The sequence below is a fragment of the Phascolarctos cinereus genome, unplaced genomic scaffold (genome assembly GCF_003287225.1).
Source record: "Phascolarctos cinereus isolate Bilbo 61053 unplaced genomic scaffold, phaCin_HiC Scaffold_4;HRSCAF=312, whole genome shotgun sequence".
Classification (NCBI taxonomy): Eukaryota; Metazoa; Chordata; class Mammalia; order Diprotodontia; family Phascolarctidae; genus Phascolarctos; species Phascolarctos cinereus.
In genome coordinates, this window is record NW_027555847.1 from 285,874,362 (window position 1) to 285,893,568 (window position 19,207).

At 36.7% G+C, this 19,207-nt stretch overlaps 1 protein-coding gene across 1 annotated transcript; it reads left to right on the forward strand.

The window, feature by feature from the left end:
* Positions 1–18,225: 18,225 nt before the first annotated feature.
* LOC110222394 (mediator of RNA polymerase II transcription subunit 7-like) lies at positions 18,226–18,837 on the forward strand. The gene has a single exon (XM_021007343.1). It carries the CDS (start codon positions 18,226–18,228, stop codon positions 18,835–18,837), a length of 612 nt encoding a protein of 203 aa, XP_020863002.1.
* The last annotated feature ends 370 nt before the right edge of the window (positions 18,838–19,207 follow it).

Below are 19,207 nucleotides of genomic sequence, written 5' to 3' on the forward strand. Positions count from 1 at the left end.
TCCTTCCTTCCTTCCTTTCTATTGCTGATCTCCTTCTATTCCAACTACTTCCTCAATTGGCAAAAAAAGAAAAAATTACTTAGATATTTACAGGCAAGCAAAACACATTTCCTCTTTGTCAATTTCCAAAAATGTATGTCTCATTTTTTAAAATCACTTTTGCATCAAGAGGTGGGGAGCATCATTGGTCTTGTGTATTAGTGAGTAATCATTATATTGGTTAAAGTTCAAGTCTTTCAAAGTTATTTTTTATAATGTTGTTGATCACACATAAATTGTTCTACTGTTTCTGCTCATTTCATTCTGCATGAGTTCAAGGTAGTTTTCCCATATTTCTTTGAAAGCATCCCTTTTGCAGTTTTTATAACCCAAGAGTACTTCATTATATTTATATTCTATATTTTGTTCAGCCATTTCTCAATTAGTGGATACCCTTTAGTTCTTTTTTTACAGCAAAAACTGGTATTAACATATAGATCTTTTTCTTATTTCTTTTATCTCTTTGTGGTATAGGCTTAGTAGTCCTATCATTGGATAAGAATATCCATAGCTGAGTGAACTTTTGTTCATAGTTACAAATGGCTTTCCAGAATGGTTGGACCACCAGCAGTGCATTGATGTATCTGTTTTCCCTCATCCCATGCAACTTTTATCATTTTCCCTTTATCAAGTCTTTACCAGATTATTGTGTGTGCAGTTAAAGCTCAGAGTTGCTTTACTTTTCATTTCTCTAATTGTTTCTTAGTGACTTGGATAACTTTTTAAGAAAGGCTTTCTAGTTTAGATTACTTTCTTTTAAAAGTGACTTTTGAAGGCCTCATTTCTAAAATATATAGAGAACTGGGTCTCTATAAATATACATAGTCATACCCCAATTGATAAATGGTCAAAGGACATAAACAAGCAATTTTCAGACAAATAAATCAAAGCTATCTATAATCACATGAAAAAATAAATCACTGTTCATTAGAGAAATGCAAATTAAAATAACTCTGAGGTACCACCTCACACCTATCAGATTGGCTATTATGACCAAAAAGGAAAATGTTGGATGTGGGAAAACTGGGACACTGATGAACTGTGGTGAAGCTGTGAACTGATCCACCCACTGTGGAGAGCAATTTGGAACTACACTCAAAGGGCCATAAAACTGTGCATACCCTTTAATCCAGCAATACCACTGCTAGATCTATATCCCAAAAACAGCAAAAAAGGGGAAAGGACCAATTTGTACAAAAACATTTATGGTAATTCTTTTTTTGTGGTGGCTAAGAATTGGAAATCAAAGGTATGCCCATCAATTGGGGAATGACTAAAAAAGCTGTGGTATATGAATGTAATAGAATATTATTGTGTTAAAAGAAATGAGAAGCAGGATAATTTCAGAAAAACCTGGACTTACATGAAATGATGCAAAGTGAAGTGAGCAGGGGGGCAGCTAAGTGGCACAGTGGATAGAGCACTGGTCCTGGAGTCAGGAGGACCTGACTTCAAATCAGGCCTCAGACACTTACCACTTACTAGCTGTGTGACCTTGGGCAAGTCACTTAACCCTATTGCCTAGTCACCCCCCCCAAAAAAAGTGAAGTGAGCAGAATCAGGAGAATGTTGTACTCAGTAACAGCAATATTGTATGAGGAAGAACCGTGAATGACTTAGCTATTCTCAGCAGTACAAGGATCCAAGAAAAGGACTAGTGAAGAAAAGGATTATGAAGGACTAATTATGAAGCATAATATCTACCTCCAGAGAAAGAACTGATATTATGTAAATGCAGACTGACACATGCTATATATTTCATTGTTTTTCTTTTGAGTCTTCTTGTACAAAGTGACCAATATTGAAAAGTTTTACGTGATTACACATGTATAACCTATATCTGATTGGTCACTTTCTCAGGGAGGGGGAGAGAAGGGAGGGATAGAATTGGGAACTCGAAAGGTTAAAAAAACCAAATATTTAAAATTGTCTTAATATGTAATTGGGGAAATAAATTTTTTAAAAATAATAAATACATCCCAATTGACAAATAAATTTAGTTCACTCTCCTACCAGTGTACTCAATATCTGTGGGCACACAATTACAAATCTTATAGGGAGAAAATGAGCAAAAAAAGCCCATTTCTTCAGGTACCAAACAAGTGTGGTCTATACATTTTGTTGCTCTCTTTTTGTCTCAAGAATTATCCATAACAATTTCTTGATGAATGTAGCTTCTGTGTTGAATGCATACTTTCTCTGCTTATTGGAGTTGAGCCATTCTGTGATTGAGTAAGACATGACTGGACATGGCATTTGATCAAATTAGACAAAGAACTGGGTGAAATCTCTGATTCTCAACTTCCAACCTGTTTCTATGTTGAGCTTATGGTTAGTAATCAAATTTTCAACTTCCATTAACAATCAGGTAAATTACATTGTATCTGATAATCACAAAATAGCTCTATTTCAATATTTCTCCAGTTTTAAATTTAAATTTTCCAGTTTTTCAATTCTTCATATCTAAATCACCAAAGCAAACTGTATTCTCTATTCACCCTAGCACACTGTGGCTTGTCAGTTTCAAAATGAGCAACTCCTCTCTCAGATATCTGAGTTAGTAACTGCTTCTCCTAGAAATCAGAACAAACCTATGTCCCAAAGAAGTAAACTTTCAAAGCAGACAATTTGGCAACTGCTTTTTGTAGGAGCAGATGCATGCCCCAAATAAAAAAAATTGTTACTCTCTTACACTTATGTTAAGCTAAAAATCTGCTTTCCTGTTGTGTGTGCCCCAAAATTCCTGTTCTTCCCTCCACTGCCAAGTAGGACAAACCAAATCCCTCTTCCATGTGGCAGCACCTCAAAATCATTGAAAATAGTCCTCATATATATCTTCCCAGAGACTTCTGTCCTGCTGAGTAAACATTCTCAAGTCTTTCAAATGGTAATTTCATGACATAATTCCCAGTCCCCTCCTAATCATCATGGTTGTCTTCCTTTGGACACACTTCAGCTTATCTACTTTCTTCCTAAAATGTAATTCCCAGAACTGAATAATATTCCATATGTGGCTTGATCTAGATAAGGACAGAAAAGCTCTATTTGTGCTAGATGCATTGGCTTTATTAATTCAATCTTAGGACTGAATTAGTTATTTTATCTGCCATGCCACCTTTGTGTTTGCTATATGGAGTTTTCAATATTCTGAGGATCCACTAGTTTTTCTTTTTCTCTTTTTTTTCACATGGAGTGTTGTCTTTACCTGTCCTACTTAATTCTGTTCTTATTTAGTCGAGTTTTTTAATCATAAGTGCAGCACTTTATATTTACTCTTGTATTTTTAAAACTTATATTTTACCATTCCTGTCCTGAGAGTTTTGTCATGAAAGCCCTCTTGGAGGAGGTGGCACTTAGAACCTGGAACAGAGCTAGGGGTTCCAAAAAGAGGAGGAAAAGAACATGACCATTTTAGCCATGGATGATAACCTGTACAATGACTTGGAGATGGGAGATGGCAAGTAATGTACAGGAAAAGCAAACAGGTCAGTCTGACTTAGAACATGGAGTACGTGAGTGGGAATAATAGATAATCAGCCTGGAAAGGTGGGCTGGAACTAGATGGTGAATGACTTTACATGCCAAACAGGGAAATTTTACTTTATCTTAAAGGTAACAGGCACTAAAACTTCTTGAGCAGAAAAATGGCATAATCAGTCATGTGCTTTAGGTATATGTGAATGGAGAGGAGAGGAAAAACTCAATAAGGGAGATCAACAAGGCTATTGGAATAGTCCAGATGAGAGGTGATGAGAGTCTGGATTATTGTGGTTGTGATTTGAATATCTAGAAGGAGATGAATGTAAGAGATGTTGAGGAATTATAATGAAGACCTGGCAAATCATTAGGGCTAAGATGATGACTCCCAGATTATAAATGATAATTCCCTTCATAGAAACATACATTAGGAGTACAGTTTAGGAGAGGAGATTATGAGTGCTTTGTACATGACTAATTTGAGCTAGATATGGAACATTGCACACAAAAGAGTACCAAAAATCTTAATCTTGTCTTCCTCTCAAGACTCAGGTGATGAGTGATTATATATCAGGCATGGTGGTTGTTGGCCAGTGTGAATTCATAGGGGCAGGAAATTGAATGTTAAATAGAGGAACAACTAGTTGGCCAATTTGGCTTGACTATAAACAATGCAAAGGAGAATACTTAAAAAATTGACTGGAGAGGCATTTGAGCAAAGGAATGGAATGTGGAGGGAGTGGGAGGGCAGGACCGAGCCGTGCAAGTATGTGTGTACGTTCTTGCAAAACCTTCAAAAAACCTGCTTGATTAACATAGAGGGATTTTCTAACTTTACCTGAAGTTGGAATGCCCTAACAGAAACAAAATAAACGAATGAACCCCCTCTGGCATTTAGGGAAGCTGAAAAAGCAAATCTAGAATAGAAGAGAGTGGGAGCTAGAAAGGTGGTAATGGTTTTGATGGTTTACACTAAAAGGTGCTGGCTTGGTAAGAAAGTGAAAAAGAAAGGCCTAACATCTTGGGCTAATATTGGACATTATCTTATAGATTACAATTCAAACTTATTTTGAAAATAAGTAACCTGAGGTTGAGAATTGCCCAAATCAACATACAAGCAGTCCTCTGTCCCTAAATCCAGTGACTTTTCTTCTATATTATGTGCCCAAAGTCCTTCAAATGAAAATAATGTAAAATTTATTAATTTGAGACTTTTATTTCTAAATATGATACTTTCAGTTAAGATTTTATTATTTTATTATTACTATTATTATTGTTATTATTATTATCTTTTCCTGTTTCGTGATTTCATCATATGGAGGAGGTCCCAGGAAGGAATTTTCTCAAATGACAAAGATCAGAACTTTCTCTGAAACTTACATTCTTAGAGAGTAGTCTTGGGCCCTGAAGCACCAAGAGGTTGTAATTTGCCCAAGGGTCAGGCCCCTTAAGTTAAGTAATATGCTTCATTTTTTTTTTCTAAGATGAACTACAAAATTACAGATATCAATTAACATAACATGAATATTAGTTCTTATGGACTTGAAGTAGACAGACTTAAGTTTCAGTTTTAACTCAGACTTAGAAACTGCATTACCCTGCTCAAATTACATTAACGTTCAGACCTTCAATTTTGATTGGTAAAATTTGATAATAAAATCTGCTCTATTGACCGTACAGGTTGTAGTGGGGAATAGATAAGATAACAACTGCAAATGTACCTTGGAACCTATACAGCACAATACAAAGTTAAAGTCATTATCATTACAATTTTGCTGGAGAACTAAGCAAGATATGTTGAAATTATTGATTTACTCAGCTTTGATGGATTAAAGAATCTTAGATCTGGAAGGGATTTTAGTTTGGGACCATCTAATCTAATTGCTCCCTGTAACAAATAAAGAAAGTGAGCCCTTAAGAGTTGCAATGACTTTTCCAAGGTCACACAGCTTGTTAGTGATGTAGCAGAAACTAAACCAGGTCTTCTTTCCGCAGTATGTAACCACCCCATCAGTATCCATCTAGAAGTAAAACTGGGATTAGAGCCCAAAGCCCCCAGGATTCACTTTGGCATCAGTCTCTTCCAGGATAAAACTGATCCTGTCTTATTGCAATATGAAGCTCATCTGTAATTAAGATACATGTATTTAAAGACAAAAAAGCAGGAACTTGGGGTACTTGTGATAGAAGTTTTAAAGATCAGAATGGGAGAAAGTTGACATGGTCTTAATTTCTGCCCAGCATAGAACCATTTGGTTTCTGCAGAGCTTTGGGACATAGGTTTGGATGATGTGTTTTTTATTCCTCTCCAGGAGAAAGGTCAGCTCACTATGGATCCAGTATATTTGCTTTGCTGGCTTTTTTTTTTCAGAAAGAAAACAATACTTTTTTTCTTGGACTAGGACTATATAGAATGAAATAATATTCGTCACAGTTTATTGTCTACTTAACTCTTCTTAAATCTGTATTTTTCATCTTAAAATGAGTTTAAGAATAATATTTTTATTTAGAAAATGCCATCTTTGCCCTTTGTGTTACAAAAATGAACTTTTTGAAACATTAACTTTTCTAGATATGATTCATATGTGGATCATTTCAAGCTGCAACTCAATAGCTACAATTATCACATTATTGGCAATAATAGATTTTATTTTGGGAGATCTGAGTTCAAATCCTTGTTCTGCTATTTGAGTAATCCCCTAATCTCTCTTCTTCTGTAAAATGAGGGACTTCATACTAGATAATGTCTAAGATCTCTAACAATTCTACATCCTATTGTATGTTGAGGCTCTAGTGCAATGTTTTAATCTCATCTTATTCAAGTTCCATGCTGTTTTGTGCCTTTTGAAATCTGGTAGTTATATGTTACAGTAGGTAGTTCCTGCAGTAATAAATTGTAGCCATACTAAGAGTTCCTTTGTCCTGTGCCTATTTACTGAAAACCTGTGCAACACAAATGGACCCTGTTTTACACAAACACTAGACTTTGTGTGTATGTAATTTATTTTCTTAATTATTTTGGTCAGATGTTGATGAAGAGGTGGATTTTGTTATAGGTTACAGTCTTTTTTTTAAAATTCTTTGTGGAGAAAATAGATGCAATTACTTCAACAAAATGGGAGCTTTAATCGGGAATTAAATCCCACTGCAATGAGTGTAAAATGTAATCTATCTGTTGGATGTAGAAGAATGACACATTCCCATTACCTATAGTACATCTTATGCCTTTTCCTTGTACACTATTTCCTTCGGAGACAACCAACATAATATGTGATTCAATGTGTTATGAAACCCCTTTTCTCCTAGAAAAGAAACTGATTGATTACCTACCAACATGCCTTTTCCTGGAGCCATAATTGTTTTTTTCTTCTTAGTAGCCAAAGCAGAGAAGAGTCTGGGCTATTCTTTCCTCCCATATTTTTAGAATAGAAAATGGATGATGCCCTAAAGGGATTTAATCCACAAAGATCCCAGACCACCAGGAACAGAAAAATTGCTACTGGCTAATTGATATGTGTTGCAATCCAGGCATGCCACATTTAAATCCCTTTCAGATAAGTGCTTCATCAGCTGTGCCCCTAGAAACTGCTAGATATCATAGTGTGCAGTGGGATAAAAAAAAACAAGGAAGAATGGATTTGTTAGAGGATTGGACTTTCCATCTGTTAAAAAAAAGTGCTATTGAATCCGCTTGGGATGTCTCAATCAGCTCAGAAGTGTGTCTATTTTTAGTGAATCATGTGGGCCCCAAACCATAAGCATCCTTTGCTTTTGGCTTTTTCTGCCTACTCAGACTGTTGTGGACGGTATCTTAAGCATAGACAATCTGGGATTTTGAATGCCGACTCAACATGCAGAAAGCCAGGAATATACACTCTGTAAATTTAGTAAAGGGGCATACTAGGGAATTAGAGGAAATGCGCAAATTTTCCATAACCAATACTGATAATGTGGAATCTTGCTTAGGATAAGAGGAACCTAGTGCTTCTCCCTTGCAACAGCAAATGCCCTGTGAGCAGCTAGATTATGTTCATAGATATACTTATATGGGTTTAGAGACTGGTCTGCTAATCTGTGCTTTGAGTACTGAGCTTTTTATGATGCTTAGTATTTAGCAAGAGGCAGGCTAGAAGCCCTGATAGAGACCCTACTAACTCAGATCAAGAAAGAGAAGGATTATAGTTTTAACTTTGACATATTCTATGTTGTCATTTATTGTCCCAATTACAGACAACTCTCTAAGACAAATTGCAGGTAGCTGCCAATTTGCATTGGTAGAAGGTATTTCCTCACCATCAATGATGAGCAAAAGTTCTTACCTGGGGTCCATGAACTTAAAAAAATTGATAACTGTATTTCAATATAATTAGTTTGCTTCCTAATCTTATGTATTTTATCTCATGAATTTAAAAGCAGTTTTCTGAGGAGTCCACAGGTTTCCCCTGAATGCCAAAGTCACCAATGTGAAAGAGTATTAAGGTAAGCTTAAAAAAAAAACCAAGCAAATAAAGAAAACTTCAGTGAATTAGGAATAGCGCACATGTATTTTAAAAGAGCCATGTAAAGGATTTAGTGCTTACAGGATGTCCCAAAAGTCTTAGTGCAATTTCATCTGTTAAAGATCCTAATTAAAGCTATTGAAGCCTTAATAGATTAATCTACACTAAGACAATTAAATGTTTTAATAACTTAAACTTCACTAAGACTTTTGGGACACTGTCTTTCCTTTTACCATGAATTAATTTGTACCTAGAGTTAGGAAAACCTGAGTTCAAATGCCTCAGGCATTTATCTAGCTATGTGACCCTGGGCAAATCACTTAAATCTGTGTTTGCCTCACTTTCCTCATTTATGAAATGGGAATTAAAAATAGCATCTACCTTTTAGGTTTGTTGTAAGGATAAAATAAGATAATATAATAATAATAGCTAAGATTTATATGTACCAGGCACTGTGTTAAATGTTTTACAATTATTATCTCATTTGATAATAACTTTAAAGCACTATGTAAATGTTAATTATTATTATTGTTGTTACTACTACTAATACTGCTACTACTGCTACTGCTATTGCTGCTGCTGGTATTACTACTGTTAGTACTACTACTGTTTCTATTATGCCTCTGATCTAATCTCTAGGCTCCCCACTTCTCCTGTACCCACTCAAGAAGAAAATGAATTGGAAACATTCTTATATTGTTTGACTCTAACTGGGTAATTCACAGATTTTTTCCTTTGACCCACTTATTCTTTAGGATTAGATTATTTAGTTTCCAATGAATTTTTGATCTATCTTTACACTGTCCTTTGTTGAATGTAATTTTTATTGCATTATGATCTGAAAAGAATCCATTTAATAAATCTTCCCCAACTCTTCACCCTTCACTTTTTCTCCTCTTCCTTCTCCCCATCATCCCTCCCCTCATCTCCCCTCTCCCCTTTCTCTCCCCTTCCCTCTCACCCTCCTCCCCCATCCCCATCCTTCTCTCCATTCTTTCTGTTCCTCTGTTCCCTGGCCTAGACGATGCCACGGTGGTGATGACCGAGGAGGCCACAGAGCCTGCCAAAGTGGACATCATGTGTCTGTACCAGAACCTGTTCTCCAAAATGGCCACATACCTGATAGGTGAGCTGACAGCCACCAATGAAGACTATAAACTTCTTGAAAATATGAACAAACTGACTAGTTTGAAGTATCTAGAAATGAAAAATATTGAAGTAAATATAAGTAGAAACCTAAAAGACTTAAACCAGAAACATGCAGCACTTCAGCCTTCTCTGGATCAGGTCACTTTAATTGAGGAGCAAGTAGCAGCTCTTGAGCAGTTAGCTTGTAAGTTGGATGCACATTCAAAGAAACTAGAATCAAAGTGCAATAAGTCAGAAAGGAGATGAAAGAATTCTTTAGCACAAAGACTTTGACTACAAGAATGTTTCATTAGAGGTAAAATAAGTGGGATGGAACTTATCACTATGCTTTAATTCCTGAAAGGAAGTGGTGCTGCTGATCCAAGGAGAATCCCAGCTCCCACCATTGGTTGGATGTGTAACTTTGGCCACCCCTTGATGTTTTCCTAAACCCGAAACCCCATTTTATTGTTTGCTTCATTGTGTGCCCTAGACCAGGACTCAGAAATCAGGATTAGCCTGTCTGGAGCAGACGTAGATGAGAAGTTCTCATCTCTCTGTCTCATCCCTTCTTCCCTTTCCCCTAGGGCTCCACCTTGGACTCTGTTCTGAATATGTCCCCCACCTCCTTTATAACCTGTTCTTGAATTAAATAATAAATGCTGACATAACCCTCAGAAAAAAAAGAATACACATAATATTTCTGCCTTTCTACATTTGATTTTGAAGTTTTTGTGCCTTAATACAGAGTCAAATTTTGTGTAGGTGCCATGTGCTGCTGAGAAAAAGGTATATTTCTTTGCGTTCCCACTGAGTTTTCTCCAGAGGTCTACCATATCTAACTTTTCTAATATTCTATATATCTTTTTAGTTTTTTTTCTTCTTTATTTTTTTGGTTGGATTTATCCAGTTCTGAGAGGGAACAGTTGAAGTCTCCCACTAGTATAGTTTTGCTGTCTATTTCTTCCTCACTTAACTTCTTTAAGAATTTGGATGTTATACTATGTAGTGCATGTATATTTAGGATTGATATTACTTCATTTTCTAAGGTACCTTTCAGCAAGTTGTAGTTTTCTTTCTTAACTCTTTTAATTAGATCTATTTTTGCTTTTACTTTGTCTGAGATTAGGATTGCTACCCCTGCTTTTTTACTTCAGCTGAAACATAATAGATTCTGCTCCAGCCCCTTACCTTTACTCTGTATGTGTCTCTTTGCTTCAGATGTGTTTCTTGTAAACAACATATTGTATGTTTCTTGTTTTTGATCCATTCTGCTATCTGCTTCCATTTTATGGGAGAGTTTATCTCATTCACATTCACAGTTATTATTATTAACTATGTATTTCCCTCCATCCTATTTTTCTCCCTATTTGTCCTTTCTCTCCTTTTTCCTTTTCCCTCCTCACCAGTGTTTTGCTTCTATCTACCACTTCTCCTGATCTGCCCTCCTTTCTGTCATTTTCAAAGGTTCCCCCTTTTTAAGTAATCTCCTCCCCTCTCATTTTCCTGTTGGGTAAGATAGATTTCTATATTCAAATGATTGTGTATATTATTCCCTCTTTGAGCTAATGCTGGTGACAGTAAGTTTCAACAGATTTCTACCACCCACCCTCCACTCTTCCCCTCCACTGTAATAGGTCTTTTGCACCTCTTCATGTAAAGTAATCTATCCCATTCTACCTCTCCCTTCCTTCTGCAACCAGTATACTCTTTCTCAGCCCTCAATTATTTTTTAAATGTCATTTCCTCAAATTCTTCTTATACTCATACTCTTTGTTTGTGCATATTCCTTTTAGCTGTACTATTAGTGGTACAATTTTTAAGAACTGTAAGTATCATATTCCCATGTAGAGATGTAAACAATTCAGCTGTTTTGAATCCCTTATGTTTTCTTTTCCCTTTTTCCCTGCTTATGATTTTCTTGGGTCTTGATATTGGATATCACATTTTTTTTTGTTCAATTCTGGTCTTTTCCTAACAAAAGCTTGAAGTCCTTCTATTTCATTGAATGATTATTTTTTCCCTTGATGTATTATGCTTAATTTAGCTGGGTAAGTGATTCTTGTTTATAGTGCTAGCTCATTTGCCTTCTGGGATAACATGTTCCATGACCTCTGATCTTTTAATGTTGTAGCTGTTAAGTCCCATGTAATACTGATTGTGGCTCCCCAATATTTGAATTGTTTCTGGACACTAGCAGTATTTTTTCCTTGACATGATAGTTCTGAAATTTGGCTATAATGTTCTTTGGAGTTTTTATTTTGGGAATTTTTTTTCCTGAAATTATTGGTGGATTCTTTCAATGCCTATTTTGCCCTCTAGTTCTAGGATATCAGGGTGGTTTTTCTTGATAATTTGTTGAAAGATGTCATCCATGTCATCCTTATAATTAGGGCTTTCAGGTAGTCTAAAGATTCTGACGTTGTGTCTCCTGGATCTATTTTCCATGTCAGTTCTTTTCCTCATGAGGTATTTTACATTTTCTTCTATTTTTTTTAATTCTTTGGAATTTGTTTGATTCTTGATGTCATATAGTCATTAGCTTCCACTTGTCCAATTCTAACTTTCAAGGAGTTATTTTCCTCAATTAGCTTTTGTAGTTTCTTTTCTATTTGGTCAGTTGTACTTTTTAAGGAGTTTTCTTCAGTGGATTTTTGTATCTCCTTTTCCATTGGCCAATTCTACTTTTTGAGTCATTGTTTTCTTTTTCCAAGCTGTTGACTCTGTTTACATAATTCTCTTGTCTCAATCTCATTTCCCCCCCCAATTTTTATTCTTTTTCTCTACCTCTCTTATATGATTTTTAAGCTTCTTTTTGAGCTCTTCCATGAGTTCTTTCTGAGCTTGAGATAATTTCTTGTTTTCCTTTGAGGTTTTGCCCATAGGTGTTTTGAGATTGTTGTCTTCCTCTGAATTTGTGTCTTGATCATTCCTGTCACCATAATACTTTTCTATGGTCAGATTCTTTTTCTTTGTTTCTTTTTTTCTCATCTTTTTTGACCTTTTTCCTTTCTTTTAAATTTGAGATCTCCTCCCAGGGTAGAAGGGGCACTGTCTTAATCTTATTGTTCTAGTGGCTGTAAACCCTGGCCATTTACCTGTTGCCACACTGATGTTGCCCTAAGGCCTATGGGGGACTCTTGTGTCTGGTGCTATGCTGAGGGCAAGGGTGGAGGGTGGCTGGTGGTGGAGGAGGTTGTAGGGGTCTAGCAGCTTACCTGGTGCTGAGCTGGGATTCTAGTGCTGGTGTCTGGGGAGTGCTGAGGCTGTTGGGGTATTTCTGTGTTTCACTAGGGCTACACTGAAGCACTTGGAGGTCTGGCCATTGGCAGCTGCCTGTTTACCTGGGGCTACGCTGAAGCATGAGGAGGTTCTTAAAGTTTTTCCCCTAGAACATTCCCCAGCTATGCTGAGGCATGTGGGGGGGTCCTGGTGTTGAAGTTTGCCTGCTCCACCCTACTGGGGCTCAGGATCTATCACTGGTTTGCTAAAGTGGGTCTTGCTGCTGGTTTGCTGGCACAATGCCTGTCCTTTGGGCATAGTGCCAAATTGTTCTCCAAAATGGTTGAATCACTTCACAACTCCACCAACAATGCATTAGTGTTCCAATTTTCCCACATTTTCTCCAACATTTATCATTTTCCTGTTTTGTCATGTTGGCCAATCTGATAGGTATGATGTGGTACCTCAGAGTTGTTTTGATTTGCATTTCTCTAATCAATAATGATTTAGAGCATTTTTTTCATATGACTATAGATGGCTTTAATTTCTTCATCTGAGAACTGTCTGTTCATATCCTTTGACCATTTATCAATTGGGGAATGGCTTGCATTCTTATAAATTTGACTTAATTCTCTATATATTTTAGAAATGAGGCCCTTATCAGAGAGACTGGTTGTAAAAATTCTTTCCTAATTTTCTACCCTCCTTCTAATTTTAGTTGCATTGGTTTTGTTTGTGCAAAAACTTTTCAATTTAATATAATCAAAGTCATCCATTTTGCTTTTCATAATGTTCTCTATCTCTTGTTTGGTCATAAATTCTTCTGTTCTCCATAGATCTGATAGGTAAACTATTCCTTGCTCTCCCAGTTTGCAAGATACAGCAATTTATTGCTTACTCTGCCATCTTGGCTACCGAACTTCCAACACACTTTTGAGGAGCAAAGGGAAGACTGAACTTTGCTCAAGAACGGAGGTTCCAAAGGGACTCAGAGGCTCTATGGTCCCTTTGGAAAGGAAGAAGTAGGCTGAGGGAAGTTCCCCTAGTAGGTGAGCTCTTTATTCAACTTCTTCTCCTGATGAGTCTATCCAAGCACACTGCATTATGAGTGGCTGTTTTGTTATCCAAATATTTCCAGCAAATTGAATTTCACTTCTACCACAAAAGCTGTCAGAAGTTAACTGGAGATATAAATAAACATAAAGTTTGTCAGAGAGCCCAATCTCTGTCTAGGTGTTAGGAATTTTCCTATCTGGCAGCTCAGAATAATTGTGACTGAACCCAGAATTTTTCATCTAAAATATACTCCCTAGAGCTGCAGAAAATACCAAGGAGACCTTAGATGGTATTATATTTACCCTGTCCCCAAGCCTAAGATAATTATTATACAGGGTGTTATGCATGTCAAGAATCCCCTTTAAATCATCATAGGCCCACTAATTGGTGACTATTTCTACCCTCTGATAGTGAGGTAGTTCCATCAGAATTACAGGGTCAGAGAGGTCTTACACTTCCCCAGCTTCTGCTGACATTGCCGGTACCAGTAACAATACTGGTAGTACCTGCCTCAAAATATTGTGGAGGAAAAAACAAAAATTACACTTTATTTCAAGACCTAGGAGCATTTGAAAAAGGACTACTTCAGATTGAAGATGGTCTGTGGGTCCACATCCACTTAAAGCCACATTGTGCTGATGTGTTTTCATTTTCTAGTCAGTCAGAGGATATATCTAATTCAAAGGAAAGACAAGTGATAAAAAGGAATATTGAAAAAAAAAAGTAGCAATAAAACATCAGAGTGGCTAGGTAGTGCAGTGGATAGAATGCTAGGCCTGAAGTTAGGAAGACCTGAGATCAAATCTGACATTAGGCATTAGCTGTGTAATTCTGGGCAAGTCACTTAATCCTGTTTACCTCAGTTTCCTCATCTGCAAAATGAGCTGGAGAAGGAAACAGCAAACCAACTCAAGTATCTCTGCCAAAAAAACCGCAAATGGGGTCTTGAAGAGTCGGACACAACTGAACACAACTGAACAGCAATAAAGCAATAAAATATTTCCTCCATAAATTTTGAGCTTATTCTCCACAAGTATAGCACTAGTGAGAAGAGTAGACTCAGGTAGAGAAAAGGAGGGGCAGGTTACTTAGTTACAGAGCAGAAGTGGCCATGGCTTGTGTGGAAGGGGCAGCTAAACCTCCTATGCTGCAGGGTTGTTGATGTTTTCTGGCAGTGTCATCAACTGATCCTACTTTGTCTGTGTCCCTCTGGTCTCTGTGCAGACTGCTGTCCTCTCTGAAGAAAACTTCAGCCCTGTCAACTTACTTTCTGCCTGTCTCCTGTGGTTGTATCATAACACAATGTTGCAGCATTGCTCAGCTGGTACCATGACTGCTGTTCATGACTGTCAGTAGAGCTCCTGTCTGCTTCTAGCTTTGTACTCCAATGTAGTTTTTAGAGGTACAATGCTAGCTTTTCTCACAGGAGGATAACTGGGCCCTTCTATATTTTTGTTTTTGTTTGTTTATTGAAAACTTTAAAGGCTTTTTTTTTCTTTTATAAGGAAAAAGGAGAAATCCTAAAATATCCAGATATTGTACTAGGGAAGAACAAAACTAACCAACCAACCAACCAACCAACCAAATATCACTAGGGACAAGCTTTTCTAGTTAGTGCTTTTCCTCTCAAAGTCCATCTGTTGACAGCATAGCAGTTATGGCCCAACCCATCCAGGACCATTCATTTCAGTGAGAATACCCAATATGTTGACTTTTTGAAGATAATGGTAACAAAACAATAATATTTGAGCACAGAGAAGCTCTCTACCCTCTCATGCCATTTGCCTTTGAAAGGATTGTGAAAGGAAACAGACTGTTTAAGAAATAAAAGACAAAAATATGGGTAGAAAGAAAATGCAAATCAATATCTCTAGCTGGCCCCAGATCCAAACACACTTTTTCCTGGTCATTTTTTTTTTTGTTTCCCCCATCTAACTCACCATCCTATAAAAACTGTTACCTGGAGGAGATGGCTCAGTCTTGGAGCTTCTACCCTGGAGTGTGATATCTTAATTGGTGAGACTCATATAGCTTTAGTTCAGTAAGGTGCTTCCTCTTAAAAGTCAACAAATATTTACTAAGTTCGTAGTAGGTGTGAAACGTGCGGGGAAACAAAGAGAGGCAAAGGAAAGATTTCTTGTCCTAGGTACCAAGCTTGCTTTTTGGAATGCAGAGCAACCCAGGTAGGTAGTGAAATCATACTTAATGCTATTTTTGAAGTATATTTTGAGGGCCTGAATCATATGTTCCCATTTCCCGTGAAGACCTTTCAATATTTGAGGACTAGAAAATATATTTGCATCTTCATTTAGAGATCATAGGCTCTGATATTTATTTTGAGGGGAACTCTGCAACAGAAAAAAAAATAGGTATGATCCCTTACTGTATGAGAAAGTCTTAACTTTCTCTGTAATGCAGATGAATCTTTCTGAATATCCATCTTTCATATGTGTAAGTACCAACAAGCCTATTTAGGCTTTGAGCCTATACTACATCATTATTCTGCCAGAAGAGTTTTTCATTTTATTTTTCTCCAAACTTTTGAAAGACTTAAAAATTTTAGAAAGATAGAAATAACGGGCAAGCTGTCTGGTGTCAAATATCAATTAAAAAGTCTATGATCTGGGGGACAACCTGTATTTGTATACTTTTCAGGTGACAGGGTCAGGAAAGTAGCAATTTCCTTCCATATCTAGAAACATTCTATTGGCCTGATCTCTGGGAATTTGTCCAATCTTTCTGTAGAACTTATTAAAACTACTTCCTCTGGGCCTTAAGTAGGGTGGGAAGAGAGAACCCATAAGAAAAAAAAAAGATATTTAACTTCATTTCATCATCATCATTGCTACTCTATTTGTCCCAAGGAGTCAAGAGCTTACATTCTAGTAGGAGGAGACAGCACATATAAGAGAGCAGTAGCTAGAAAATGCTATTTTGTTTTGGAAAGTCACAGAGGTGGACATAAAGTAACAAGGCAGGATCAGTAATATCTTTACCCCAAACAATAGTAATATTGATTTGATTATTATTCTCAGAACAAGAAGTGGAATGTGTATGGAAAGGGGATATACATATCTAAGGACAAATGACAGGAAGAAGTCTGGAGTGATACGCAATTTATTTGGGGCCAGTTAGCTGTACTAGTCTCATCAATTAAGATAGCACACTCCAGGGGAACAAGTTCCAAGGCTGAGTAAGCTCCTCCAGTTAATGGTCTTTGCAGGTCCAATTTGGACAGGATGGTGAGTTAGATGGGGGAAACAAAAAAAATGACTAGGAGAAAGTGTGGTTGGCTCCAGGGCCAGCTAGAGATATTGATTTGCATTGTCTTTCTATCCATGTTTTTGTCTTTTCTCTCTGAAACAGTCTGTCATTGGGGTTTCCTTTCAGAGTCCCTTCAAAGGCAAATGGCATGAGAGGATAGAGATCTTTTCTGTGCTCAAATATTATTGTTTTGCTACCAATATCTTCAGAAAGTCAACATGTTGGGTACGTTCAGACTAGAGTGTATGGTCTTAGATGGGTCAGGCCATTAATGTTATGCTGTCAATGTTTTGTAATAGACCAACTTATGGGCCACTATAGTTTATACGCAACTGCTTATAATGTATTATCTGAAATTTTACGTGAAGATTCAAATATCAAGCCAGAAGAGGGCAATGTTAACTTGAATTTTTAAAATTGTGAAGTTTTTTATACAAACTTTCCAATTAAAGATGTGCATACTATTTTCCTAAAGTTTTTTTTGTTGACTATATGTGACAATCAAACTATTTGTATTTATTTAGGATTCTGAACTTCAGTTAAATATCATTTTATTGACATTTTAAATAATAGAAACATGAAAGCAATATCAAGGCTCCCATTTACTATTGTACTGATAAAATTCTTCATTTTTATTGTAGGCCTTTGATTTTTTATTCTTCTGAATACAAATCAAGGGCAAAAATGGCATTGATTCAAGGCAAAAAATGCAAATTTAAACACAGAAAATCATGACATTTTTGAGATGCTTTTCATTCATGCAAAGGTTAGAGTTCTAAAAAAATATTCATCGCCCACATGTTATTCATGTAACTTTGTGGGAAATTGATGCTGCAACCACCTATAGCTATCCCTCAAGCATAATTAATGCTAATCATGGGGCATGTTAACTTAGCTTGGATAATCTTCGGATTTCCTGGCTTCTGCTTTCTCATTGTTAACATCGTTTTTGTCATATATTTCTCATTTAATTCCTTATTCTAGAAAGGTGGAACTTATAAAATTGATGGAAAAGGTCACTTTCATTACGTGTTTTGGTGTCTTTCTCATGAAATCTGCCCTCCTTTTTTGTCCAGCTAGGGCCTATTCCCATTCAGACCATCCATAAAAGAGTTGTTATACAGTCCCCTATATTAATATTTATTCTGAGAGCCTTTGTTTATTCAAGGTGTTCTCTATGTAAGGAAGGGGAAGCTGATGCTTGAATTTGAAAGGCAATTTGAAAGGCAATTTCTGCCTTTTGAGTATTTTGGGAAATTAATGACCTTGAATTCAGGAAGACCCATCCTCTAATTGCTTTTTATTCTGAAATAGTCTCCTTACTGTCTCTTCTTAGGGTTAATTTGGCCACATTAAAACAATATACTCTTCTTCATTGCCATGCCACATGCCTGCCTGCTCTAAACACACATCAGAAAGAATTTTCTTCCAGCTCACAACTTGAATATATATTCTTAAAAATGGGACCTATTGAGACGCGATTTATCCGCAACAGTCTAGAGACTGCTTGGCTTAGTGGGAGGTACTTGGATCTTTCAAGATGGGTGAACCTCAGCAAGTGAGTGCACTCCCTCCACCACCAATGCAATTCATCAAGGAATATACAGATGAAAACATCCAGAAAGGTCTAGCTCCTAAGCCTCCACCTCCAATAAAGGACAGTTATATGATGTTTGGCAATCAGTTCCAGTGTGATGACCTTATCATCCGCCCTTTGGAAAGTCAGGGCATTGAACGACTTCACCCTATGCAGTTTGATCATAAGAAAGAACTAAGAAAACTCAATATGTCTATCCTTATTAACTTTTTAGATCTTCTAGATATCTTGATTAGGAGTCCTGGAAGCATAAAACAAGAAGAAAAGCTAGAAGACCTTAAGCTGCTTTTTGTCCATGTGCATCATCTTATAAATGAATACAGACCCTGCCAAGCAAGGGAGACGCTCAGAGTCATGATGGAGGTACAGAAAAGGCAGTGCCTTGAAACAGCTGAAAGATTTCAGAAGCACTTGAAACGAGTTATTGAAATGATCCAGAATTGCCTGTCTTCTTTACCAGATGATTTGCCTCATACAGAAGGAGGAATGAGGTTAAAAACTGAGCCAATGGATACTGATGACAGCAAAAATTGTACTGGACAAAATGAACAGTGAGAAAATTCTAGTCACAGAAGAGACCAGATTATAAAGAAAGATGCTGCTTTGTTTATCTTAATTGATGAAATGAATGAAAGGCCATGAAGTCTTTTAAAATTTGTTGTACAAACTTTTGGGGGGTGGGGTGGGGTTATGTAGCCAAAAATTGTATGGCGTTGTCTTGCTTGATACTCTTGAAACTTATATAGAAATATAAATTTGCCTGATCATGAAAAAGAAAATGGGACCTATCTCCCTATATCAGGTATTCAATAATAACAAGAAGTGAAAATAGTACTAATGCATAGTAATAATGATGTAAATTTTTATCATCAAGCTCCTTAAGCATTATGAATACTTGGAGTTTATTTTATGGTCAAAGTATGGA